A 27,076-nucleotide genomic window follows, 5' to 3' on the forward strand; every position below is an offset into this window, starting at 1 on the left:
ATATCATGGCCCCAGTAGGGCCGGCTACATATCATGACCCCAGTAGTGCCGGCTACATATCATGGCCCCAGTAGTGCCGGCTACATATCATGGCCCCAGTAGTGCCGGCTACATATAATGGCCTCACTAGTGCTTTTATGGTTTTCAGAATAATTAAGGTAACAGATATTTGGATAAGGGATACTCTACCTGTACTAACATATGCTGCAGGTGGCCGTCCATCATATTCTAAGTTGAATGCAACCTGGCTGGATTTGTCTCTTCATGAAAGTTTTTTTGGGGGCTGGCAATGGGCCGTGGCAAAGCGATCACATGGAACCACCCTGACTTGAAGCAGTACATTGCAGTGTTGTGGGCATGAATCAAAAGCTCTTTATGATACTGAGATGTGCGTGCGGACAAGGGACGAGAGAAGCTAGCTTCTCTGTCACCCATGGCAGAGAATCATTATGGTGCCCCCCACCTCAGTAGATCGTTATCACCCTCTGCTTGTATAACCACAATATATCAAAGACGGCTTTAGTAGATGCAGGCGGCTGGCATCGGTGACTTCTATATGCTACAGACTGCATCAGTGTCCTCCATGTGCTACAGATTGCATCTGTGACCACCATGTGCTGCAGATAGCATCGGTGACTTCTATATGCTGCAGATTGCATCTGTGGCCGCCGTGTGCTGCAGATTGCATCTGTGGCCGCCAAATGATGCATGCGGCATATGTGACTGCCATATTATTTTATTTATTTACAGTTTATTATATAGCGAAGCATGTTCTGTTGCGCTTTACAATTGGAAACAACAGTAATTAAACAATCTGGATAGAAACATACTGACGTAAAGGTAGGATGACCCTGCTCAAAAGCTTACAATCTATTGGGATAATAGGAGTGATACATAAGGATAGAATTCCATAGCATGGCAGTGCCATCAGATTATAACACAGTCCTGATGGGATGCAATTAGATATGAATGCTACTGGCTGGAGGTTGTGTGGCATCTGTGACCGCCATATGTTGCAGACGCAGCATCTGTGACCGCCATATGTTGCAGGCGCACCATCTGTTACCGCCATATGTTGCAGGCGCAGCATCTGTGACCGCCATATGTTGCAGGCGCAGCATCTGTGTCTTCCATATGCTGCAGGCGGGCTGCATCGGTGGCAGCCGGCATAGGTGACATATGCTGCAGGTGACCGGCATTGGTGACTGCCATATGCTGCAGGCAGCCGGTATAGGTGACCGCCATATGCTGCAGGCGGCCGGCATAGGTGACCGCAATATGCTGCAGGCGGCCGGCATAGGTGACCGCAATATGCTGCAAGCGGCCGGCATAGGTGACCGGCATATGCTGCAGGTGGCCGGCATTGGTGACCGCCATATGCTGCAGGCGGCCGGCATAGGTGACCGCCATATGCTGCAGGTGGCCGGCCTCGGTGATCGCTGCAGGCGGCCGGCATAGGTGACCGCCATATGTTGCAGGCGGCCGGCATAGGTGACCGCCATATGTTGCAGGCGGCCGGCATAGGTGACCGCCATATGCTGCAGGCGGCCGACATAGGTGACCGCCATATGCTGCAGGCGGCCGGCATAGGTGACCGCTATATGCTGCAGGCGGCCGGCATAGGTGACCTCCATATGGTGCACGCGGCCGGCCTCGGTGACCGCCATATGCTGCAGGCGACCAGCATAGGTGACCGCCATATGCTGCAGGAGGCCGACATAGGTGACCACCGTATGCTGCAGGTGGCTGGCCTCGGTGTTCGCTGCAGGCGGCCGGCATAGGCAACCGCCATATGCTGCAGGTGGCCGACATAGGTGATCGCTGCAGGAGATCGGCATAGGTGACCGCCATATGCTGCAGGCGGCCGGCATAGGTGACCGCCATATGCTGCAGGTGGCTGGCCTCGGTGATCGCTGCAGGAGGTCGGCATAGGTGACCGCCATATGCTGCAGGCGGCCGGCATAGGTGACCGCCATATGCTACAGGCGGCCGGCATAGGTGACCGCCATATGCTGCAGGCGGCCGGCATAGGTGACCGCCATATGCTGCAGGCGGCCGCCCTCGGTGACCTCCATATTCTGCAAGGCGGCCGGCATAGGTGACCGCCATATGCTGCAGGAGGCTGACAGGTGATTGCTATATGCTGCAGGTGGCCGGCCTCTGTGATCACTGCAGGCGGCCGGCATAGGTGACCGCCATATGCTGCAGGTGGCTGGCCTCGGTGATCGCTGCAGGAGGTCGGCATAGGTGACCGCCATATGCTGCAGGCGGCCGGCATAGGTGACCGCCATATGCTGCAGGTGGCCGACATAGGTGATCGCTGCAGGAGATCGGCATAGGTGACCGCCATATGCTGCAGGCGGCCGGCATAGGTGACCGCCATATGCTGCAGGTGGCTGGCCTCGGTGATCGCTGCAGGAGGTCGGCATAGGTGACCGCCATATGCTGCAGGCGGCCGGCCTCGGTGACCGCCATATGCTGCAGGCGGCCGGCATAGGTGACCGCCATATGCTGCAGGCGGCCGGCATAGGTGACCACCATATGCTGCAGGCGGCCGGCATAGGTGACCGCCATATGCTGCAGGCGGCCGCCCTCGGTGACCTCCATATTCTGCAAGGCGGCCGGCATAGGTGACCGCCATATGCTGCAGGAGGCTGACAGGTGATTGCTATATGCTGCAGGTGGCCGGCCTCTGTGATCACTGCAGGCGGCCGGCATAGGTGACCGCCATATGCTGCAGGTGGCTGGCCTCGGTGATCGCTGCAGGAGGTCGGCATAGGTGACCGCCATATGCTGCAGGCGGCCGGCATAGGTGACCGCCATATGCTACAGGCGGCCGGCATAGGTGACCGCCATATGCTGCAGGCGGCCGGCATAGGTGACCACCATATGCTGCAGGCGGCCGGCATAGGTGACCGCCATATGCTGCAGGCGGCCGCCCTCGGTGACCTCCATATTCTGCAAGGCGGCCGGCATAGGTGACCGCCATATGCTGCAGGAGGCTGACAGGTGATTGCTATATGCTGCAGGTGGCCGGCCTCTGTGATCACTGCAGGCGGCCGGCATAGGTGACCGCCATATGCTGCAGGTGGCCGGCCTCGGTGACCGCCATATGCTGCAGGTTCATTAATCAAAACTATCACCTTAATTAACCCCATGAATTAATTAACCCCTTACCACCCTTCTTATAAGTAATACTATAAACGATACACAACCACTCCTCTCCCCTTGAGATTTCTTCCATCCAGCAAGGCCGACCAGAAGACATTGCTCACGACGGCAGGGGCGCGCACATTGTCTTTTACATGGCTCAATAGTCCTGGTGTGTACCCAGCTTTACTCTGCAAGAAGACATGGATGTTTAGCCCCACCAAGAAATGTTTGCCTCTGTTGGGTGTGAGTGACCGGTACATTAGCAGCTGGTAACAGTCTCACTGCACATTCCTGTGGAACTTTAAGCTGCAAGAAGTTTTGGCAGCTGCCATTGGCCACACTGGTTCTGAGAACCCTTTACTCTGTCCAGCCAGTGCCCAGACTGTCTGCGGCACACGGCAGCCCCTGTCAGGAGCGAAGGGGAAGTAGCAGTCACCCAACATGAGTGTTTATGTTAGGCGTATCTCAAATGTAGCTCTCCATTGAGAAGCCTGAAAGGTTGACTGAGCAGTACTTATTAAATCCCTCTAGTGAAAGTATTGAAGCACGCTGTTGACTTGCTTAACCATGTGCATAATAAGTAATGTAAGCACTTGAGATTGTATCAGCTTCACTGTCACTAGAAGCTAATCGCTGGGAAGTCAGCCTGCAAGAAGCAAGAACAGTGGTCACTTCTTTTACAGCTGTTAGTATTGTGTGTGTGTGATGTACATCCTTAGGCTACTTACTTTGCTGTTTATCTAGCCGTACAGAGACATGGATGCTACAGACAGCAGGCGGGAGCTGGTGGGGACACTTCCTCCATCCCCCTTTTCTACCTGCTACTCTATACTCTCTAAATCGCATCAGTTGTGTTCCGGAGAGAGCAGCGCTTCATCATCCCTGGCAGACCACCAAAAACTCTTGTTCGTGGCTTTTAACTTTTTTTTTTTTTTTTTACCTCTGAGCAAGTGTTAAATCTGGAGCTTATTCTAGCCACAGACGGAGAAGTTTGCCCAGAAGTTGTTTGGAACGCGGCAGGGTTCGGCCTTGGCATGTTTGGTTATCTATGGATTTGCATAGACGACGGGAAGAGTTTGCATCGCTGAATGCTGTACACACGGTGACGTGCCAAGTAAAACAGCCTCCGGGCGGATCACATCTTCTCATCTCATTTTATTCAGGTGAAACCCAGAGCACCGGCGTCATCCGAAATCACATAGTCGCCGAGGAGCTCTAACAAAAATAAAACGCACCCTTTTTCAATTTGGGGCCCGTTTCTCAGGCTGGAACACCTACTTACGTTGCAAATGCCAAAATTAAAGCGTTCGGCCTGCTAACTGCTTTTCTACTAATCATGACTTAATTTATCCAAGCGTTTTTACCCACAGGGCCTGAGCGGTTGTACATTGGAGATTTTGGAACCGGCATCTTGGGAGCACTTGTTAATTCAACCACGTTAGTGTTTGTGCAGTCATTCCTGATGAATAATGAGACTGAAAATAATTAAGAGAAATCGTGGAATAGACAAATCCTAATTTTAGTTTCAAAGTTTTCCAGTAGACCAAGAACTTTTTTGCAAATTTTTCAAAGTTTCTATTTAAAAAAGTCAGGAAATCAGCTGGTGATATGCTAATGACAACAATGTCTGGTTTTGTTAAACTGATTGCTCCAGCAAGACATTGAAGTGTTAGATTATGGCTCTTGTTGGTGCTTATCTTCTCCTTTTCCCCCTTCCCCTTCTCTTTATGGTATCTGAATGATCAGTCGACAGTTTAGGTCAACACAATATAATCGACAGGTAGAAGATGGACATACATTTATGTCGACAGAGGAGTGTAAAGTGGTTGAAACTCAAATAGTGAAAACAGGTTTTATGGAGTTTTTTTTACATATTTTTCCAAATGTATCATGATTTACTATCCACATTGGCTACAATGGGGAATAGTAACTTAAGCGAAGCGGGTCCGCAGGGGGAATGTTTCCTCTGATTGTGATAAACACACAACAAGAATTTAAAAACATTTTTAGTTGTTTCTTGTAAACAAAAAAAAAAAAAAATTAAATCACAAGCCACTTCTACAAGTTGGAACACACAAAGTTGGAAGACATGATTTCGACTCATCAGGCCGATGGATTGTGTGAAAAGTGCCATATCGTACGTGTTTTACCTCCGTATCAGATCCAGAGATCGTCCTGGCTACCACAAGGATTTGTTAGATCCTGGGGTAGTCGATGGCATCGCATGCGATACATCGTATTCTAAGGAGAACATACGTGTATTGTATGCGATCCGGGGGGTAGTTGGTGGGGATTCGCATGTGCGGTACGTATGTGATACCTTGCGGTAGTGTATGGGGCCTTTTGGATCTCTTGCTATATTGCTAAGCACAACGTTATAGGATATCCATTGGATATTGACAAATGTACACATCAGACAATAGCTGCAGCCGTATTGTACAAAAAGACTGCAGCCAATCCTTTTACTGGGAGGCGGCGGTCAACATGGTCTGTAGCCAGTAGTTACACACTAGAAATCCACATGGTGACACGATCGATTCCACAACTGCACCCTGTGTTTTGCTGGCTAATTGGCTGCACAGCACTGTCAGGCATCAAAGCAGGTGCATATTTATAATAGCTGCAGTGTGCACCCATTTTTTAATACTTCCCCTCCAGGCTCCAGAGGCAGCAGCTGTGCGAAAATTGGCAGATAAATGTCCATTGCACTTTTTCCTGATATCTGCAAATGCGCAGTTAAGTATGAGCGCTCTGGCACTATGCTAACTCCCGGCAGAATGAAGGGGACCCAGCCGGAGGAGGCGGCACATGCGCAGTAGGGTATGAGCGCTCTAGTGATCCGACCCTATGGCACTATGCTAACTCCCGGCAGAATGAAGGGGACCCAGCCGGAGGAGGCTGCACATGCGCAGTAGGGTATGAGCGCTCTAGTGATCCGACCCTATGGTATTACGCTAACTCCCGGCAGAATGAAGGGGACCCAGCCGGAGGAGGCGGCACATGCGCAGTAGGGTATGAGCGCTCTAGTGATCCGACCCTATGGCACTATGCTAACTCCCGGCAGAATGAAGGGGACCCAGCCGGAGGAGGCTGCACATGCGCAGTAGGGTATGAGCGCTCTAGTGATCCAACCCTACGGTATTACGCTAACTCCCGGCAGAATGAAGGGGACCCAGCCGGAGGAGGCGGCACATGCGCAGTAGGGTATGAGCGCTCTAGTGATCCGACCCTATGGCACTATGCTAACTCCCGGCAGAATGAAGGGGACCCAGCCGGAGGAGGCTGCACATGCGCAGTAGGGTATGAGCGCTCTAGTGATCCAACCCTACGGTATTACGCTAACTCCCGGCAGAATGAAGGGGACCCAGCCGGAGGAGGCTGCACATGCACAGTAGGGTATGAGCGCTCTAGTGATCCGACCCTATGGCACTATGCTAACTCCCGGCAGAATGAAGGGGACCCAGCCGGAGGAGGCTGCACATGCGCAGTAGGGTATGAGCGCTCTAGTGATCCGACCCTACGGTATTACGCTAACTCCCGGCAGAATGAAGGGGACCCAGCCGGAGGAGGCTGCACATGCACAGTTGGGTATGAGTGCTCTAGTGATCCGAGCCTACGGTACTGCACTAACTCCCAGCAGAATGAAGGGGACCCAGCCGGAGGAGGCTGCACATGCACAGTAGGGTATGAGCGCTCTAGTGATCCGACCCTACGGTACTGGACTAACTCCCGGCAGAATGAAGGGGACCCAGCCGGAGAAGGCTGCACATGCGCAGTAGGGTATGAGCGCTGTAGTGATCCGACCCTACGGTACTGTGCTAACTCCCAGCAGAATGAAGAGGACCCAGCCGGAGGAGGCTGCGCATTGGGGCTCCTCCTTTCTTAAAACGCCCCTGCATCAAAGCGTCTATAGTAATCGTAGCTCACTTTATACCTGTATTATTGCCTAGCATAGGGTCAAACAAATTAAAGGAGATACTGTAATGCAACTATGGGGAAGAGAAAGCAAATAATGGAACCATACTAACTGGTGGAATCTGAAGGCAGACTGACTAGGACCATTAATAAGGTGAAAGGTGACATTCTATAATAAACTATTTAATGCAGTGATGCCCAAACTTCTTGAATTACAGCACCCAGGGTGCCAGTCATTTTTTTAATGTCACCCCTAGTCTAGGACAACATTTTCTTACTGAGAAAACTAGAAACAAATAATGTAAGTAAATTGTGCTTGTCTGTCGCATGTAGGTTCAGTTATACAATGGCGGATAAGGTTGTGCTTACAGTCACCAGCACATTGTCACATCATTCTCTTACCTCTGCTGTGTTCTGCCTTCCTGATACTTATCTCCGTGTCGTCTGCTGTCTCCGCTATGTTTGTCTACCGTGTACTTGTCCTTCAATTGTCTACAACTGTAATGGAACCAAAACACGGGGCGACTGTGCTGAGTAATGCAGATCCGCTCAGCAAGAACACTACACATCTGTCAGGGCCAGTGTTCATGCTGGATATTAATCGCCGGCCGATATCGGGGACCAGACCGCACATCACTATTCATATGGCTCCTACACACATAGCAATATAGGGGCATTTTCTAAGCGACCTCCTGAGATCGCTTGGAAAATGCCTTGAAATCGTGTGTAGGCCCCATAAGTCGCTGTTTCCTGTGCTTATTTGTTTATGTACTCTGTTATTGGGCGCTGCAGATCCCTTGTGGCGCCATATAAATAAAGGTGCATTGTATTTACATTACAGTAAGTCAATTGAAAAATGTAAATAAATATTGGTTCAGTGTCCCTTTTTGACTGCCATAAATATTGGGCCATATTCAATTTGTTTACCCCCATGCCGGCCGCTCACCCTATTCTACGTTCCGGAGGAATCCTCCCTGTGAGAGGACGACGAGGATTCCCCCAAACAGCGAGGCTCATAGCTAATGCAGGGAGCCCGCTGCATTTAGCCGCAAGCCTCGCTGGTTTAGCAGCCGATTCCCCGTCGCTACAAAAACCTAGCGAGGGGTAAGCGGCGCGTGCAGGAGGTCAGTTGAATACTGACCCTGCGAGCTGTGACAGCGAGCAGTCAGCACTGTTCGCTGTCACAGCTCACAAAAAAACATTGAATACTAGTGATCATTTAGTGATATATACTGATCATCGGACCCTTTTCAGTTTTTTAATTTTTTCTGTGTACACCTCTGCTGACCATAGAAAAAGTAAATTCCTCACCCAAAAACAAACACAGAATTTTTCATTTTGAGAATAAATATGATGTACAGGTGCAAAGTTTCCCATAGCGATTCCGGTACTTATGTAATATCTGGGCTCCCGTTTTTCTTATGAGACCGCGTCCCCTCGCGGGGCTCACTGCGCTCGCCACGCTTCGGGCACGGTGGCTCGCTGCGCTCGCCACACTATATAAAATCAACTCCATGTGTAGTTGGATATTAGGGGTATGAAAAAATGGGGTGCATTTAACATGGGAGCCCAGATAATACATAAGTACCGCGATTCCTTAATATATAATTCCATAAAAAGAGAACGGTATACTTTTAAATGTTTTTTATTTTTTTATTTCGTTATGTTCGTTTTCTATACAACACGGAAATCGATTGTCTTTTAGAACAAACTTCTATAGCAAAGTTTTACAAAGCGCACCCCATTCGATATGACAAATCTTATCTGATGGCGAGGGGCTTTAAACTGCAAAGATAACCTCTGGCTAAACCTGCATCTGAAGCCCCGCGGCCGTAATATGAAAGGAATTCTGTGCTTGCTGCCAATCTGATGCATTTCTGCCGATTGGCTCGCAGGAATTTGGAGAGGGACAGAGCTGACCCGGGTAAGACGCACAGGCTCCGTGTCTTTTCTTTTTTTTTTTTTTGCACTACGATTCTGCTAAGTCAGATTATTCATGCTTATTTGAGTCAGGTAGGTCTTTGCAAGATTCCCTGCCAGGCCTGGGAATTGAGTACATTGAGGAGCTTCTGACACAGACCAAGCTTTTATTGCATGGTGTTACATTCTGGCTAAATCCATCTCCACCCAGTTTGTAAGCACCAGGGCTTTTCTCTTCAATCAAAAGAGGTTATCACCTACCTTAATCCGCCGAGCAGCATGGATTATACTCAGCTATGTGCCCCAGGATTCCCAAAGAGGATCCAGAAGTGGGGGGGGGGGGGGGGATTCTTGTTTCTACTTTTTTGCAGGATCTCCTCTAACTTCTCCTGAGCTTGGTCGGGGATTAGCATCTGAAATAAGCAACCCCGGAGTTCTCGTCAATGAAGACATCAGATGAAAGTTCATTTAGTCAGGCCCTATGTTTCTCCAACATAAAGGGTGCCCGGAGTAACACAATCAAAAGATGAGACCTGCGAGAGTCTGCAGTGAAAACATTCTGATGGCTTATCCGGATAAAAGATAGATTATAGACCAGAAACAGACCCTTTTATAATTGGTTTTAGATTTGTTAACCTAAGTATTTATCGAGATGGTTTATTTATCAAATTCAAGGTATAAGAAAGAAGAAGAAAATCGCCGTTTACTCCCGTGTTTTCAGCGGTAGCTGCGTCTTTTACAGCTTCGAACGAGCAGTAGTCGCGCGCTGCTTCTCTAACCTTTATGTGCACCGCTATGTATTGTGGCGCGACGTTTAGGAACCGATTTATATTAATGCAGGTTGTGTACGTGGAGCGATACAGAGTTCAAAATATAATGTCTGATTTAATTTGCAACAAAATTAAAAGCGATGTGTGCAAGAACGTGTTGATTAAAGCTAGTTTCATTTGCATATTCACAAATTAGCTAAGTCGTTTCCTATCTTGACCTTGCAGCTTACTCGTAAAAGGGAAAAGTCTTTACAATGAGCAAACTGGAACATCAGATGCTCCTAGAGTATTCCAATAAATAACTACATTAGCTTTAGTACAGGCTATATTGCCACGGCTAAGGGGGGGGGGGGGGGGGGGGCAGGTCTGGCACCAGGTGCGTGCCAACTGATCAGATACTACCTGCGTTTTTTTACAGGATGGTTCAAACTGGAAGCAGCGGTCCCGTTGTTCTGTTACATATGTACTTCTCCATGACTGTCGCCAATACTGGCAGTGTGCTGCGTGCTGGAGGGAAGAGCTGTGCTACTGTTTTTCTGACGTTTATTAGTCAATGCCTGTTGATCACTAGTCTGTTTTGCAGGTAGATCCAGGGCCAACTTAATAGTACTGTAGGCCCTGAAGAAAGCACTGTGCTCTCTACTCACCCGATCTGCTGTCCCGCACATCTCGTCATGCTTCCATTCAGATTGTGCCCAGTGTGTATGGACAGTGATGACGGGAAAATCGCTGCCCTCAATATCGCTCAGTGCATAGACAGTGAGCATTTTTCTGCTTGGCCAATGATTTTCACAGGGGGTGAATGACTCTCCGTAGCAGGACGCTATGGAAAGCTTCGTTATACTGCTGGTAATTCCAGCAGATGACTGGCGGTGACCAGTGATGATGTGGGATTGCTAGTGTTGCCTACCCTCCTGGAATATCTGGGTCCCCATTAATTTCCCGCGAGTAGCTGCTTTCTTGGAGGGGCTAAAGATGCAAATCGCATCATTAAGCCCCACCTCCTCCTCAGAGACACGCAAATTGTGGGATTTGCAGTACTGGGGGCGGGGCTTGATGATGGCTACACCAGGCCCCGCCCCCCAAAGAGATGCTGACAGTTTCCTCTTCAGGCTTCTTCCAGAGAGGAGACTGTAAAAGTAGGCACCCCTGGGGATTGCGCATTAGCACTCACAGCTGGCCCACACACGGCTTTTGAGCTGAATACAGCTCAAATTACAAAACTGAACGACTTCCAGCTCGAAATCCAGTATGTCTGGGCCTTAAATATACTCATTCATTTGGCACGCTCTTAAATCAAACAACTATTCATTGCTGAACTGTATTAGACTGAGATAAACACCAAGAGGTCAAGAGATACACAATTATTTGTTTATTAACAGTTTCTTATATAGCGCACACATATTCTGCAGCGCTGTACAGAGAGAATAGTTGAACATTCACATCAGTCCCTGCCCCAGTGGAGCTTACAATCTATATTCCCTACCACATGTACACGCGCACACACACACAGACATTCTAGGGTTAATTTTTGTGGGTGCCGGATGGGGTCCCGACAGTCGGGATCCCGGCAGGCATTCACCTGATGTCGGGATCCCGACTGCCAAAACACCCACAGCCGGGTACCCGACGGCCACCCGCTATTTTCCCTCGTGTGGGTCCATAGAGGGAGAATAGAATAGGTGGCTCGTGTAGCGAGCCACCGTGCCCGCAAGAGGCTTTGTTGCGCTCAACATGCTTTCTGGGTCCGGCCAGTCGGGATCCTGACGTTGGTATATTGACTATCGGGATCCCGACTGTCGGACCCCTTTACCACACCCAATTTTTGTTAGGAGCCAAATAACCTACCAGTATATTTTTGGATTGTGGGAGGAAACCGGAGTACCCGGAGGAAACCCACGCAAGTCGGGCACGGTGCACTTCAAACTGTGTCCATGTCAACTGTGTCAGCATTCGGGTCAAAAAACAGTGAAAAACCCCTTGTTGACCTAGACCATGTTCACCTAATGCTTGTGTCGACCTTGTGCCAGGTCGACCTAGACCCCTGTTGACCTTCCAGTATGTCGACCTAGTGGTGTTGACCATCTTTAGGTCAACCATACAATCCATACCCGATGCCCATCGTGTCCTTATGTTTAATCTCGTGTAAGCCAGACTTGATTGAAGGGTGGACAGTATTTTATTAACCACCTTTTTCTTGTCTTCTCATTTTGTCTTTGTACAGTCCGTTCCTGTGTCTGCCTCCAGGTTTGGCCATTATTACGACATGTCGAAAACAATGAGCCCGGATATGTTGCAGACTGTGAAGACGCATGGCTTTTATCTCCCACATGTAACGCCTCTGGAGGGAGCACACGGGTATGTTCTACTTCTACCAAAGAATGTCGGGCTGGGACCTGAAGGTCCCAATGAGTACAATGCAGTGGTAGGGGCCCATGTGTAGAGGCTTGGGCAACCATAGTGCATGGTGTGTGTCCCTTGATAAATATATATAGTACATAATGATAGTGCATGCATGATAGTGTATCAGTGGTTATCCGGTGGGAGGTATAATGGTCAAAAATGTCCTTTTTTCAGAAGAGCTAATCGTAATAAATCTGATACTGATACAGAGGATTGGGGAAAGTGTAGTCTAAAGGCCCCATACATTAGCCCGACTTGTCCTAGGGACAAGTCGCCTGATCTCCCCGGCAGCTCCCAAGAGGGGTCACACATTCTCGGGACCACGAGCATTTCAGATAAGGGATTTTTCCTGGTTTTGGTTACTTTTTTTGGTACTTGTGTAGTATCTGGGCTGCCGATTTTGTGATTGTATGCCTTACCTTAAGGCATACAATCAGATGCGATGCGATTCGATGCGATTTTGCATAGGATTCAATGTTAAGAAGATCCTGTTCATTTCCCCACTATCCAAGTGGGCAGAGTTGATTTTATATAGTGTGGCGAGCGCAGCGAGCCACCGAGCCCGAAGCGTGATGAGCGAAGCGAGCCCCGCGAGGGGACGCATATTTCTTAAAAAGTATTCTGTGTCCCCACACGGGGCTTGCTACGCTCGCCACGCTTCGGGCTCGGTGGCTCGCTGCGCTCGCCACAGGTTTATATCCAATGCGATGCGATCCGATCTGATTTCTAAATCGGACGCCCAGATACTACAGAAGTACCCTTTTTTTTTTTAACATACCTGGTCCCCCAGTGTCCATGGCGGCCTTCAAAATATTCTGAAAAACCACATTTTTGGAATATTTTGGTTTTTGGATATTCGCATACAGGATACTCAACCTGTATTACTTAAGAATACATTGTATATATTTAAAGGAAAATATTTCTGGAAAGAAAAAACGAAAATTTAAAATTTTTACTTTTTATAGTTTTCCAGTACTCCGATAAGGATAGTATATAGATTTATTTTTATTTTGTTTCCTCTCGTCGTTGAGAGGTCAGGTCCCAGAGTTGACACACACAGCGCGTGGCCTTTAATACATGTGTGTGTGTTTGGGGTTGGAGCGGGGGCTAGTTCATAAGCCTCTCTAGCAGCTAAAGCAAACAAGTTTAGTGCTAAGTATTTACCTTTTTCCTTTAACGCAAACAGCACGGAGAAAGATCACTGGCAACACTACACTAGCGTAGTCCATGGACAAAGGTCGTAGCGATTTTGATCATCCGTTCTGTTAGACCTTTTCTAGTCAGCAAATAAAGCAATCTGTACACCTTTGGGAAACGGAGAGGGATTTTAAGGGTTTTATTTTAATAGTAAATAACATTAAGTCTGTTAACTGCACTTACAGATAAACCTTTCGTACATATCCCAGAAACACCCTTATCTCGGCTTTTAATATTTTTTTAATATAATTTGTGAATGGAAAAATCCTCCTCGCTCTGAGAGTATAAGTGCTGCAGTGCATTGTGGGATAAAGCCATATTCCTATGTGCCGCTATCGCTAAATAACCAGTGTGAAGGGAGGGTAATAAATCCCTTCATTACATAGAGACAGGGTTTAGAATTTATACTGTACCACCGTTTATGCCACGTGGACTTCTAATGATTTTTAAGAGGGTGATTATTATTTATTATTTATGATCTCCTACATATTTGTGTGTTTATGGATCGACTGATGGAAAAATATTATCCAGAAACTCAATGTTTTCATAATCCAAAAATAAATGGAGAAATTAGCCAATAAATGCGATTGTTTCCTATAGTCACTGTGAGGAGCACCGCTGAACCATTTATACCCCTTTCACACCAGCCACCAGGCAATTACCTGGCATTTCTGAGTGCCGGGTCATTTTGCCGGATGCTACCTGACCCCAATTCACACCACCCGCAAATAACCGGGTTAAAGCTTTTCAACCTGGGAATTTGCTGAAAAACCCAGGTTTTTCTGTGGTGTGAAAGGGTCAACCCAGGTCTTAAATACCGGCTCACTGGCCCTGGTCAAGAGCAGGGTCAGAATGCTGGGTTTTTTTTTATTCAGTAATTTTTTATTACATTTTTGCTGGGTTGCAAGACCCTTTCACACCAAAGACAAACCCGGGTTTTCCCGCAAATTCCCGGGTTGAAAAGCTTTAACCTAGTAATTTGCTTCTGGTGTGAAAGGGGTATTAATGAAGAAGTGTTATGCAAAAGGCAGTGGGGCAGATGTATTACGCCTGGTGAAGTGATAAAGTGGAAGGTGATAACGCACCAGCCAATCAGCTCCTTACTGTCAAGTTACAGACTGGATTTGAAAAATGTTTGTTACTGATTGACTGCTGCGTTATCTCCTTCCACTTTATCACCTCTAGGCTTAATACATTTGCCCCAGTGCGCAGAAATACAGGGGTAAATCAAATTGCACCAACACAGCAACTTTTCATTATCACTGCCTTTGCTCTTGTCTGGAGTCTAAAGCACAGTGCTGGTAACAAACCTTTACTGTAGCCTGGTTAGTCCTCAAATTATCCATGACTAACTTAGTCACAGAGGCCATCAGTGGTGGAGGTGAACCGATGCAGCCGCTCTCCCTGTAGGCTTTGAGTCGCTGGCACAACAGGGGGGAGCGTGTAATCGGCATATACAGGTAGCTTCGTTAAGACCTCCTGCTCGACTCCCCATTCAGGCACCCCTGTCTCCCTAATCACTATGGCGTAATGTAATGGCAGTGCCATTTAATCTGCACAGTTTGGTACAGAATGGGGATTATGCAAATTGGGCCAACTGCCTGTACTGGAAAGTGGCCAATAAGGTAGTGTCCATTCCCACCATTATTTTTAATTTGAATCGCTGTGCAGTTTTTAACGTGACTGGACCGAATCCGCTTACTTGTCTTCAGGATGAAACTGCTCTGAAAAGTGAACCGCGCTTCTAAAACCACCATAAAGTTGATTACGAACAAGGCTAGAATTGCAGCTGGTCTCTGTTTCAGTTTTAAACTCCTATTTGATACCGTTGTTTCCAGAAAGTAAATCATATCGTTTAATAGGGAATGTTTGGGGTACAGTCATTAAGTCCAGCACCCACAGCTCCCTGCATCAGCTCAGCTCTCCTCTTGGTAGCAGTTATTTGCTTGCATGACAGCTGACATCTACCTGGTGCTGCCCAGACATCACTATATGACTGATATATTGTGTGCACTGTTTACTATATTATGCTAACAGAACATAGCACGTTGTAAGGTGGTTGATGTTTCCGGATATAAAATGAATGAGCGAACACTTCGTCAGGCAGTCACTAGGAAGGGTCGAGCCATACAGAGGGCACCATGCTTTGTCTAATTAGTTCACAGATACTAGGGAATAGTGTTTTTATTTCTAACATAATTTACTGTGGTGACTGTACATTGAATGTTGCTATTTACATTTTTCCTTAGTTTGTTTCTTCAGGCTGCTATTAATGAAAAATGAAAATAGACCTATTTTCAAATGTACAACCTTAATCTAGCAGCCAGAATGTGCTAACTGATTTGTGTGGGAAATCTGTTATTTTATCCAGGCTATGTTTAAAAGGTGATCAATTAGATCATTTTTAAATAATCCAGGTGCACCAATTAATTCACCGTCCTGACCGGTGCACATAACCCAGGCCAACCCTATCACACCGACACATGACCTGCGCCTTTCTCAAGTCTTTGCACAGAACAACACAGGGTTGAAACGCTTATTTATACCGGATCGGACCTGGGATTTTGGTGTAAAAGGGGGTATGGTAAACACTTGACTCTCAAAATACCATATACAATAGGAAGCACACACTCAGATTGTCCCAATTATATTCATTGACTATAAGGCTGCTCTTACTGTTAGTGAATCAGGTCTTCAAGGCCACTTCACCAGAAGGAGAAGGGGGATCCATCAGGATGGCTTCTCTCCCATGGGACCAGCCAATCAGCTCCTACCTGTCAAGTTCCAGGCTGGGTTTGAAAAATGACAGGTAGGAGGTGATTGGCTGGTGGTTTATCACTCTCCACTTTATCACTTTTTGAAGCTTGATGCATCTGGCTCAAAGAGAACTCTTGAAAGTTCAAGAGTCTCCTGGAAGAATGGGGAAGATGCAATTTAATCTACATTTTATTGAACAGTAGGTCTTCCCTTCAGCAGGACAATTCTCCTTGTTTGGGTGACAAATCTGGTCCCCAACAAAAGAATAGGCTGGAAAATTAACTTGAATGACCTTTGGTTTACTGTTTAGATAGAATGACAATAAGCAGGTTTATTAGCAATCACAACAGACAGAGGCAGCAAATTACTCTGCGTGAACAAAGCCTGAAGTAAAACCAGACTACTCCTGGGGAGCAACAAATAAGGACACCTCACTCGCCTTGCATATCAAAGTGAAGGACTTTATTCCTGTATTCTATAAAGCGAGATCTGAAGATTTTAAAAGGCAACAACATGATCGTTAATTGTAGTGGACGCTTTTGTAAATAGGGCCACTCAAGAAACTCTGCAAGCTGGTAATTGAAGTTAAATTAACAGACGCATTGCTTTACATAGTCCGTGTGAATAGCAAGATTAACAGTTACACAAATAGATGCTTCAATGTAAAAGTGGTCAATGACAATGTGCTGTCATTATGCCACAATTATAATAACTTTAAGGGAAAGTATACCAATGTTATAAGTAATGGTAACAGTAGACATGTGTATATGGGTGCAGTAGACGCGTGTGTGTGTGTGTATATGTGTGTGTATATGTATGTATGTGTGTGTGTATATGTATATATATATATATATATATATATATATATATATATATATATATATATATATATATATATATATATATATACTAGGTGATTCATCGCGCCCTACGGGCGCTCTTCACACCATCGTAAGGGGCTGCGCCCCCTTAATTTGTGAACATTTGTATATGAGAAAGATGGTTAGAATTGTATGAAAGATGGCCTGTATTGCAACTTGAGTTATAGGTGAAATGTGTTAAATAGAGAGCATATGATGTGGAAGGGGGTGTGTATTGTTTTGTTTAATTAAAAAGCGGTTACAGAGTAAGATGTACATTGATAGTGTGGATGGTACAGTGACATTTGTGGGTGTGGGGGGGGGGGCCGTGTGTGCATGTTGTTTAGGTGTGTGTGTGTGTGCAATAGTATAGTAGGGTGTTTCTGAGTCAGCGGCTCCCCACTGGCGGAGGTCACGACACAGGAAAACAGGAGGCTGGGTAGTGATAGGGGTGTGTGGACATAAGGGGGACTAAAGAGGAGGGTGGGAGATACTGTGCTGCTTCTGCCAGTTGGTGAGGGTCCAGTGTGGCAGCACAGGAGTACAGGATGGTGGCCCTTAGTCAGTGTCTCCTCCTACTGGATGGGAGTTAGGGTGCATGAGAGCAGGAGGCTGGGCTATGAGGCATGATAGGGGCATGTGGCCAAAACAGCGTCAGCGACTCCCCAGTGGTGGAAGTTACGGTTCAGGAGAGCAGGAAGCTGGGTAGTGATAGGGGTGTGTGAGTATACGGGGGACTAAAGAGGGGCTTAGGGGTGCCGTGAATTGTGGGAGGGGCGTGGGGGGTGCCGTGAATCAAGGGAGGGAGGGGGCGCAGGTGTCCGTGGATCGCGGGAGAGGGCGGGGGTCCGTAAAGCGTGGGAGGGGGCGTGAATTGCGGGAGGGGGGGGTTGCGAATTGCGGGAGGGGGGTGTGTGCGGGGGGTGACGTGAATCGTGGGAGGGGGCGAGAATCGTGGGGGGGTGCGCGGGGGGTCCGTGAATTGCGGGAGGGGGGGCACGGGGCGCGATAAACACCTAGTTGGTTATATATTCTTGTAGAAGGATGGTAGGATGTTGCTGTCATTCAGAATACATTTACATAAACAGTAATAGTAGCAGTAAAAGATCTGACTTAAAACACCTACAGTAAAACAGAACAGGTGTTATATATTATACAAAGAATTGGTTGATGATGTGTAGATTGACGTGCACATAGTTGTCACTGTAAAAAAATTGCTACAAGAAAAAATCAACACAGAAATGTCAACACATGTAAATGTTGACATAAGTGTGGCACTTCATTGGTGTCCATGTCGACACATGAGAATGAATATGAAAACATTCAAAAAAGAAAAATAAATCTTCAAAAACTCATGTCAACCTTTTTCATTGTCCACCATAGCCGTGTCAGTGTTTTGCATGTGCCATTTAATCCAGGGGTTGCCGTGAATCGCGAGCGGGGGTGGGGGGGGGGGGAGGAGGTGAGGTGTGTCCGCGAATCACGGGAGGAGGGGTCGTGGGTGGATGACGTGAATTGCAGGAAGGGGGGGTCGTGGGGGGGGGTGTTGGTGCCGCGAATCGTGGGAGGGGGGGACGCGAGGGGTTGCAGTGAATCGTGGGAGGGTGGGTCGCAGGGGCGGGGGTTTGCCACAATGACAGGGGGGGGGGAATTGCGGTACGGGAGGTCGCGGGGGTGGGGGGTACCGTGAGGAAGGGGGGGCCTGGGGGGTTGGCACAAATCGTGGGAGGGGGGGGTCGCGGGGTGCCACGAATCGCAGGAGGGGGTGTGTCACGGGGTGGGGCCGCAAATCGCCGCAAATTGGGGGGGGGGTGTGCTGTGAATCGCGGGAGGGGGGTCGCCGGGAATCGCCACAAGAAAAAATCAACACAGAAAGGTCAGCACATGTAAATGTTGACATAAGTGTGGCACTTCATTGGTGTCCATGTCGACACATGAGAATGAATATGAAAACATTGAAAAAGTGAAAAATAAATCTCTTAAAACTCATGTCAACCTTTTTCATTGTCGACCATAGCCATATCAGTGTTTTGCATGTGCCATTTAATCGTGGGGTTGCCGTGAATGGGGGGGGGGGGGGGGGAGGGACACATTGATCTGTTTCTGGACTTTCTTCTTAATTTATGGATTACCATCACCTGTGCTTAAACACCTTTCTTATCAATTACCCTGTTTAAAACAGGTGATGACAATCATAAATTAAGATGGAAGTCCACAAACAGAGCATTCTGTCCCTCCTGGAGAGGGTCATGTTGGGAGGTATGGAGGTGTGGGGCGCTCACCTGGTGTGTCTGGTGAGTAGCTGTGTCTTTGCTGGTTCTCTGTCGTGTGAGTCAGTCATGTGAGTCAGAGGCTCCACCCAGCGTTACAGCTTCAGGCACACTTTGAGTGACAGATGTAGCCAAATATATAAGAGATATATAAAGAAGAAAGAGTATAGAAGTGCGCTTATTATACTTTCACCCAAAAAATGCACAATGGTAAAAACAATTATATTTATTCTGAAGTGTTTTCACATGAAATTCCAAAGTTAGATCCAACATCTGACGAGCGATGATGAGAATTACCCTACGCGTTTCGTCCTATGCGGACTTCCTCAGGGGAAAACTGGATCTGAATGGTGAAGAATTATACCGTGTATGAGTATACTCTTTAAAATAAAATTCAGACTAAAAACCACTATGTCGGAGAGGGGAACATGAAAACATAAAGTAAAGGAGGGGAGATAACATAACACATGGTTATATACACGGTGTATAGGACATGGTGTCCTGAATAGTTGCCGTTTTCCACCATTCTCTCCCCTGCTGTTAATTAATTGAAGTTCTTAGCATAATTTGTGGCCAAAAACCATGTCCAGATGACCTCATCAAGTGGTCCTTAACATGCCCAACAGGTTCATATCCTGGGCACGGGACCCACTAGGCCAGAACAAGTCAACCGCCCCGAGGCATCACTCTAGTGAGAAGTGTAACATAGTGTTCCATTGATGATATGCCATGGTCAGTGTCCCTAGCAAGGAGCTATACTGTGGCTTTCCAACTTGTCACAGCCCCCATGGGAACCACACTAGGTGGCTGTCAACTAAAATAAAGTGTATACACCAAATCAGGCATAGGGGAAATACTGTGGAGGCAAAACAGTTGCTAGAACAGTATATAATCTTGTTCAGTACCAAAGAAACCAACAAAGGGGTGTGGTCAGGGCTGGCTCTACCATTAGATTTAGGCAGCTGCCTAGGGCGCCGAGATCTGGGGGGGGGGGGGGGGCGGGCGGCGGCGCCACCAAGTCTGCCTATCCAAAAATCATGGCTGTCTATGAGGATCCTTTTGTACTTAATGCAGGTGTGGGCTGTGGAACCTCTAAGACCTCATCTCTATACTTTCCCTTGGAGCATTTTTTCCTACCTTGCGGCCCCCTCCTCCTTGTACCTTTGTGGAAGGCAAAAGGGGGCCTACAGGGAAAGCACAGGACATGTCCACCTTCCCAGGGGCTTGGAGGACCACCTGATTTTTGGGAGCCTCCCTACCATTCCGGAATGTTAGGCAAGTATGCCTTAAGGGGTTGGAAAGTGGGTATTGGTGGCAGTATGGGGAAGCAGTAGGTTGAACTTCTGCCTAGGGTGCTGAGAAGCCTTACACCGGCCCTGGGTGTGATATAACAGACATTGGAATCCCGACTGTTGGGACTCCTACAGGGTGTGGTGGTGGGGGGGGGGGGGGGGGGGGGGGCGAGCGCTACGAAGCCCCTTGCGGGCTTACCCCAGGTTCTATTCTCCCTCTAGATGGGTTGTGGACCCCCGCAAGGAAGAATAGCCCATGTATGTCGGGATCCCGACTGTCGGGAGGCCATCCGGCACCCCCAAGAAAGATGGCATCCACTTTAGCGTGCCCAAACTAGGTGTCAGACAGCAAGGCCAGATATAAGCAGGCTTCCATGTAACATCAGCAAACAGATAACACCTCCAACTGTATAGAAGTATATCATTTGCCATCACTCCCTAGTTCCTGGAATATAGCCAGGATTGCCATAAGCTTCTCCAGTACCCGGTATGACCTACCGTGATGCTGATTAATTACTGAAAGATGGTACTGTATATGGATATCGGCCTGTCCCTGAAATGGCATTGTGTAAGAGACACTTTCAGATAACTAAGAGCCGAAATAGGACACAATGAGGGCCCGTAATATGCTGCTGATAAGAGTCAATGATCTATCAGTCTGCATCTGTTTTCCAGAGTAATTAATCTAGACTGTACATACCTTTCTGCAAACTGCAAATACTCTTACCACCAGCCCCCCCAAAGCAAGCTCATAAACACAGCAACATGTACTTATAGTTTCTGTAGTACTCCGGGTTCCCAGATACATTTAGCTGAAGCAGCTTAGACAACAGTTCCTAATGGAGTCCACCTCCAGATAATAACCCTATTTGTCATATCTTTGATAAACCAACCTTTCATAAATGCTTAGAAACTGTATCAATAAGGAAGTCACAGACTTGTTTGTAGCCTGGATACTCTCCTGCCAACTTGTGTTTTATCAGTTACTAGAACGCCGGCCTTAAGGATAAAAGTTAATTAGCTTAAAACCATTGTTAAAACAGGGCTTGATTGGTAGCAAAGTGGTCCGGTAAATGGGACAAAACACGCTCAGTCAGGTATTTATTTTCTCGTGTTTCCAAAGCGTCTGCAAATTTTGAAAGTGTATCTTGAGCTTTTAATATTATTGCACTAGATTATTTTGTATCTGGTTTTTCTCCCTAGTTAAAGAACTAACAAAAACTTTGATATTTTGTTAAAAAAACAGTTGTTATGAAAAACTATTTGAGGCCTTTTTTTTCATAGTTCTGGGCTTTTTTTGTTTGAAAGTTTATTCATATAACAAAATAAGGGTATTGTTTGTAAAATATACCCCCTGCCTATCCTATTTGTTGGTTAGGTATATATATATAGAGAGAGAGAGAGAGAGAGAGAGAGAGAGAGAGAGAGAGAGAGAGAGAGTCCTAAACTCCTTTGCAACCACTGCCCTAACTGAGTGGAGTTTGTATATTCTTTTCATGCTTGAGTGGGTTTCCTCTGGGTACTCTGGTTACCTCACACAATCCAAGAATGTACTGGCAAGTTGATTGGCTCCCAAAAGAAATGTATACTATATACATGTATATATGGATGTGAACATGTGAGAGGAAATATAGATTGTAAACTGGGTCGGGGACTAATAGGAATTGTGAGCTGTATATAAATAACAATAAAAATAATATGCGTTAGGTAACACTTATCAGTTAGAATTTAAATGCATTAATGTCGGCCAGAGTGATCAAGCATATGGTGGTGATCAGGGCTGCAACTAGGGGGGCTATGTGGTAGCATGCCCGGAGTGCAGGATCTGATAATCCTACGTGCATGCAAGGGGGGTGGGGTGATGTATGTAGGTAACAATACGCAAACCAAGCAAACAACCCAAAGTTGACATGATCGTTCATGATATCGCACCATACACGCAGTTGCTGACCATCTTGTCAGACTGAGATGCATGTACAGATGACAGTGGGGGGGAGGGGTCGTTAATGACCTGCGGCCGTGCACATCATTAACGATATTTAGGAGAATATCGACGAAGATGCATCTAAAGCATTGAAGCTTTGGCAGACCTATTCACCTGGTGTCTTTCTGCACACATTGACTATGTCATTCATAAACTGCACTGGGGGATGAAGGAAGGAAGGAAGGGCCTTAATAATGCTAATTGCACTTAGATCCCTTTTCCATAATCATTGAGACATGAGCAATAATGAAAGTATTCCCAGTCTATGGATGGACCCTCCCTCCCAAGAAACAGCTGTAGTCAGCCTCAGAGTCTCCAGCTGCACCATTTAGGGAATTCTCAGAAACTAACCGCCACATCGGTGTGATCAATAGTGGAATGACTGGAGAACGCTAGGGAACATTTTATTAATAATGTTAAATAATTGCACTTAGAAATGCCAAGAATGAATTGAGCAATTAGTATATCAATGTTGACCAGCAGATATTGATCAGATTACCCACAATCTTTGCTCCGTGGGTATCATGGCCAGTAGCAGAAACGCATCTAGACTGAAGTCCATCGAAAACAAAAACCCAACATTGGTGCAGATGCATTAAGCCTAGTAAAGTGATAACGTGGAAGGAGATAACGCAGCAGCCAATCCTCTCCTAACTGTCTTTTTTAAAACACAGCTGATTGGCTGGTGCTTTATCACTATCTATTTTATCACTACACCAGGCCAAATACATCTGCCCCAGTGTCAGGAATGTTCTAATATGGTTGACCCATTTTCTAGTAGAGTTTATTGTCCTTTTCTGTAGAACGTACTGTCATCGGCTGGTCTTCGTAATCGCACACTCATGCCATCTTTGGCAATACACGTTTCTTGCTACTCTGTCCAAAGCCAGTGTATAAGTGGCTATGACAGTGGTGCATGAAATGAAATCACGTATTCCTACTATGTCCTCAACAGAAAGAACACGTAGAAATCAGACAACAGGAGGCCTTTTCTGAGATTTTACATAATAGCACACTCTGAAAAATTGACATCATAATAATTGGACCTTGCCTTATTGTGAGTGGAAAATGTGTGGTTCATCAAGGTTATTATCCTTTGTATGGGCCACAAGAGATCTGCAGCGTCCAATTACAGCGTAAATAAACGAATAGACAAAACAGTGACTTAAGCTGGGTACACATATGTACAATTTCATTTTTCTTGCGACCGTTCGATCGACCGAATACACGTTCGGCCGTCCAAAACATACGACCGATCTGCGCGTACACATATGTACAATTTTACTTGCGACGTCCGATGTACTCCCGTCCAAACAATCGCAAGAAAAAGATTGTACCACCGTACACACTCTCCCGATCTGGCTATTCGCACGATAAAAATGTACACAACATTATCATAATGGGCTGGATTAAAAGAGCATACCAAAACGAGGCGTGATCACAGAACAAAGAATCGTTCGTGTATTACAGTGAATAGAGCCGTGACTATTCAGATCATTGCTAGCTGTACAGGATATACGTACGTACGTTTGTCTATCGGTGCATTTGGGCCTTTTTACAAACAATGCATCACATGTGAGCAGGCCGGGATGTTCCCATGTGATGCGTTGCTGCCGTGGGACCGCTTTCCACTACATACACCACCATGTTCCAATGTGTTTGATGTTTTTTGGGTGGGTGGGCGTTCCTGCTACACCTTCACGTGGCACTTATGTCATGGCAAGCACCTGTATGTGACACTCTGTTCAGGTCCGACCACCGTTTTACCTCAAATAAACAAAGTGTTCACAGTATTTTTTGTCAGTATTTCTTAATAAATGTTAAGTGTTTATGCAGAACAATGAACGTCACATATCTATCTATCTATCTATCTTCTATAACTATATCTGTCAGGAATGCACACACAACGATTATTTATTTCAAAAGGAATGCACACACAACGAATATTCTTTAACAGCATGGCGCGGAAAGTACGGGGGAGAAGACTTCCTGTTGTTTACATGCTGCGCTGATGGAGGGATGACGCAGCTAGTCAACACCCACATGGGCGTGCTGCTTTTGGGAGGAATGATCGCAGGAACGGGCTGCATATCGATCGAACGTGCGTATACGTCACTTTTCTTTCGATATGGAGCCGTCCTGTCGGAAGAATATTAAGCAGCAAAGAACCTTCGACCGACCGACCGTGGACGGCCAAGAGCGTTTTTGGACGTTTATCGATCGCAACGAAGGGATCGGGACTGCGTACATATATATACAATCGAACGGCCGTTCGTCCGCAGAACGGAAGAACGGCCCGACGATTGTACATATGTGTACCCAGCTTTACAGCTGGATACAATAAAGGAGACCGTAAGTGTGGAACAGAGAATTAAGGTGAGAGTTGGTTGGGTTTGGTGAAGTGGGCCTTTAAAGCTTTTTTAAAGTTTTGGAGGTGGGTGGAGAGCCTGAGGGAGAGAGCAAGAGAATTCCAGAGGTGGTGAGCAGCACGTGAAAAGTCTTGGAGGTATGAGTGGAAGGAAGTTATCAGTTGGCAGAAGAGGCGGCATACATTGGAAGAGCGGAAAGGGCAGGTGGGAGTGTAAAGGCAGATAATGTCAGAGATGTAAGTGGGAGAGGAGTGGGTGAGAGCTTTGTAAGTGAGTGTGAGACGCTTGAATTTGATTCCAAAATGGATGGGAAGCCAGTAAAGTGCTTGTAGAAGAGGGGAGGTGGATGGAGGTCATTTGAAGATGATGAGCCGGGCTGCAGCATTGAGGATATATTGGAGTGGAGAGACATTGGTCAGGGATTTCACATAGAAGGAGATTACATATCTCCAGTCTGGAGATGACCAACGGATAATTGTCTTGGTAGAATCCTGTGTGAGAAAGGGTCTAATCCGGGAAATACCTGTTTACAGGTACTTGTAATTTAACTGCAGAGTTCTTCCGCACCCCGTCAGAGGAGGTGTGTTCTTCTCTGTTATTTATCTGCGTTGTGTCTTACTCTTATTATAAAAGAGGTTGATATTTAGTGTCAATCTTCTCTGTGACATAGAGTAAGCAGGGTGGGCATACTCTCTGCCAGGCCCAGTCCCTACTGAGATTTCTGTGCTCTCATGATACATATATGACCCGTATTCTGCTACAGCTGCCAATGATAAATGCACGTTTGGTGCTGTCTTAATGTTTCATTGTAAAAGTATTTATTTACCATGTTTATGATCAGATGACATTTATTAGGACAGAGGTGTCAAACTCATGGCCCTCCAGCTGTTGTGGAACTACATGTCCCAGCATGCCCTGCTCTGGGATGTGTAGTTCCACAACAGCTGGAGGGCCATGAGTTTGACACCACCGATTTAGGATATTTTATTCTCATAATTGATATCCAGAAACGCTTCTTTTTGGTTGTGGGACTATTTAAAAACGTATTCTAATATGATGAATGAATACACTGTGTCCACATATTGCAGTGAGTTAATTTTATCATTAATCCTGAGTCCCCTCTCTCTGCGGTGGCAAACTGTGGACTCCGAGGTATAATGATCAGGTGTACTTGGGGTAGCAGCTCATTAACTATGTGTTAATTATCTATGATTGCTATTTAAATGCAATGGCGGTTTCATTACTTACTCCATTGTAAGCGCGCCTCGATTATAATTAAGTCATCCCAGTTTCCAACGTCTTCACCTCTAACTCTTTCCTCCCAGCTGCCCCTGTAGCCACCACAGGGAGATCTCCGTTTAATTGATACCAAGGCGCAATCTCATTTGCAAACATTTCAATATTGGCTATTGACGACTTTGACCTTCACCACCACAAGTTATTCCTTATTAACGTTAAGTAGAAACAAAACAAAATCAATTAATATTTAAATTTTGGCAGAACGTCCTCTACATTGTCTCTATATTATCATCTACACCACTGTTTAAAGGAAAATCCCCAGATTTACTTTACTATGTCATGCGCAATTTTTGTTGTTCATTTGTTATTACTATAAACAATGTATATAGTAGTTTTGTTTTGTTGCTTTTCTTTTTAGTTTTTTCACTTGCCTACTTTGGTTAACACATGGTTTACCCAATTGACTTAAAATGTGTTAAGTTATATAAATGTCATTATATAAATGTCATTTTCCATAGGATTTGACACTGTCGGAACATTTTAATAATTTTTTGCTTTTTACTTTGCTTGTATATATACAGTAGCGACACGCCCCGGCTTCTCACGGGAACCACTATTTATCTATAGCCAGATGACTTCTGGTGGATGGATGGGGGCGGTCATGTGACAAAGTTTTAGCAGATATCTATAGGTACAGTGCCGATGATCAATCTGGTTCCGTTGCACAACTTTGGTACGTTTAAGTTGCGAATAAGCATCACCGGTAATCCAACCCTCAATGTTGATATGTGCGGTGGCATTCCGGGTGGTTCCAATGAATTCAAAAATTCAATCGGATAATTGACGGCTTGTTCTTCGTCCGTTACTTTGTCGTTCGATTTGTATTTGACTGTTTTGCCGGCAGTTTCAATTGAATTTGCTCATTGACCTTGTTGACACCATCATTT

At 46.4% G+C, this 27,076-nt stretch overlaps 1 protein-coding gene across 2 annotated transcripts in view; it reads left to right on the plus strand.

The window, feature by feature from the left end:
• Positions 1 to 27,076, plus strand: part of ELP4 (elongator acetyltransferase complex subunit 4) — a 289,757-nt gene that overhangs the window by 104,495 nt on the left and 158,186 nt on the right. For both annotated transcript variants that reach the window (XM_083164259.1, XM_083164260.1), the window contains exon 5: positions 11,983 to 12,116. In XM_083164259.1, the coding sequence (XP_083020385.1) occupies positions 11,983 to 12,116 (134 nt within the window). The remainder of the gene's footprint in view (positions 1 to 11,982; positions 12,117 to 27,076) is intronic.

The sequence above is a fragment of the Crinia signifera genome, chromosome 11 (assembly GCF_055691185.1).
Source record: "Crinia signifera chromosome 11, ASM5569118v1, whole genome shotgun sequence".
Classification (NCBI taxonomy): Eukaryota; Metazoa; Chordata; class Amphibia; order Anura; family Myobatrachidae; genus Crinia; species Crinia signifera.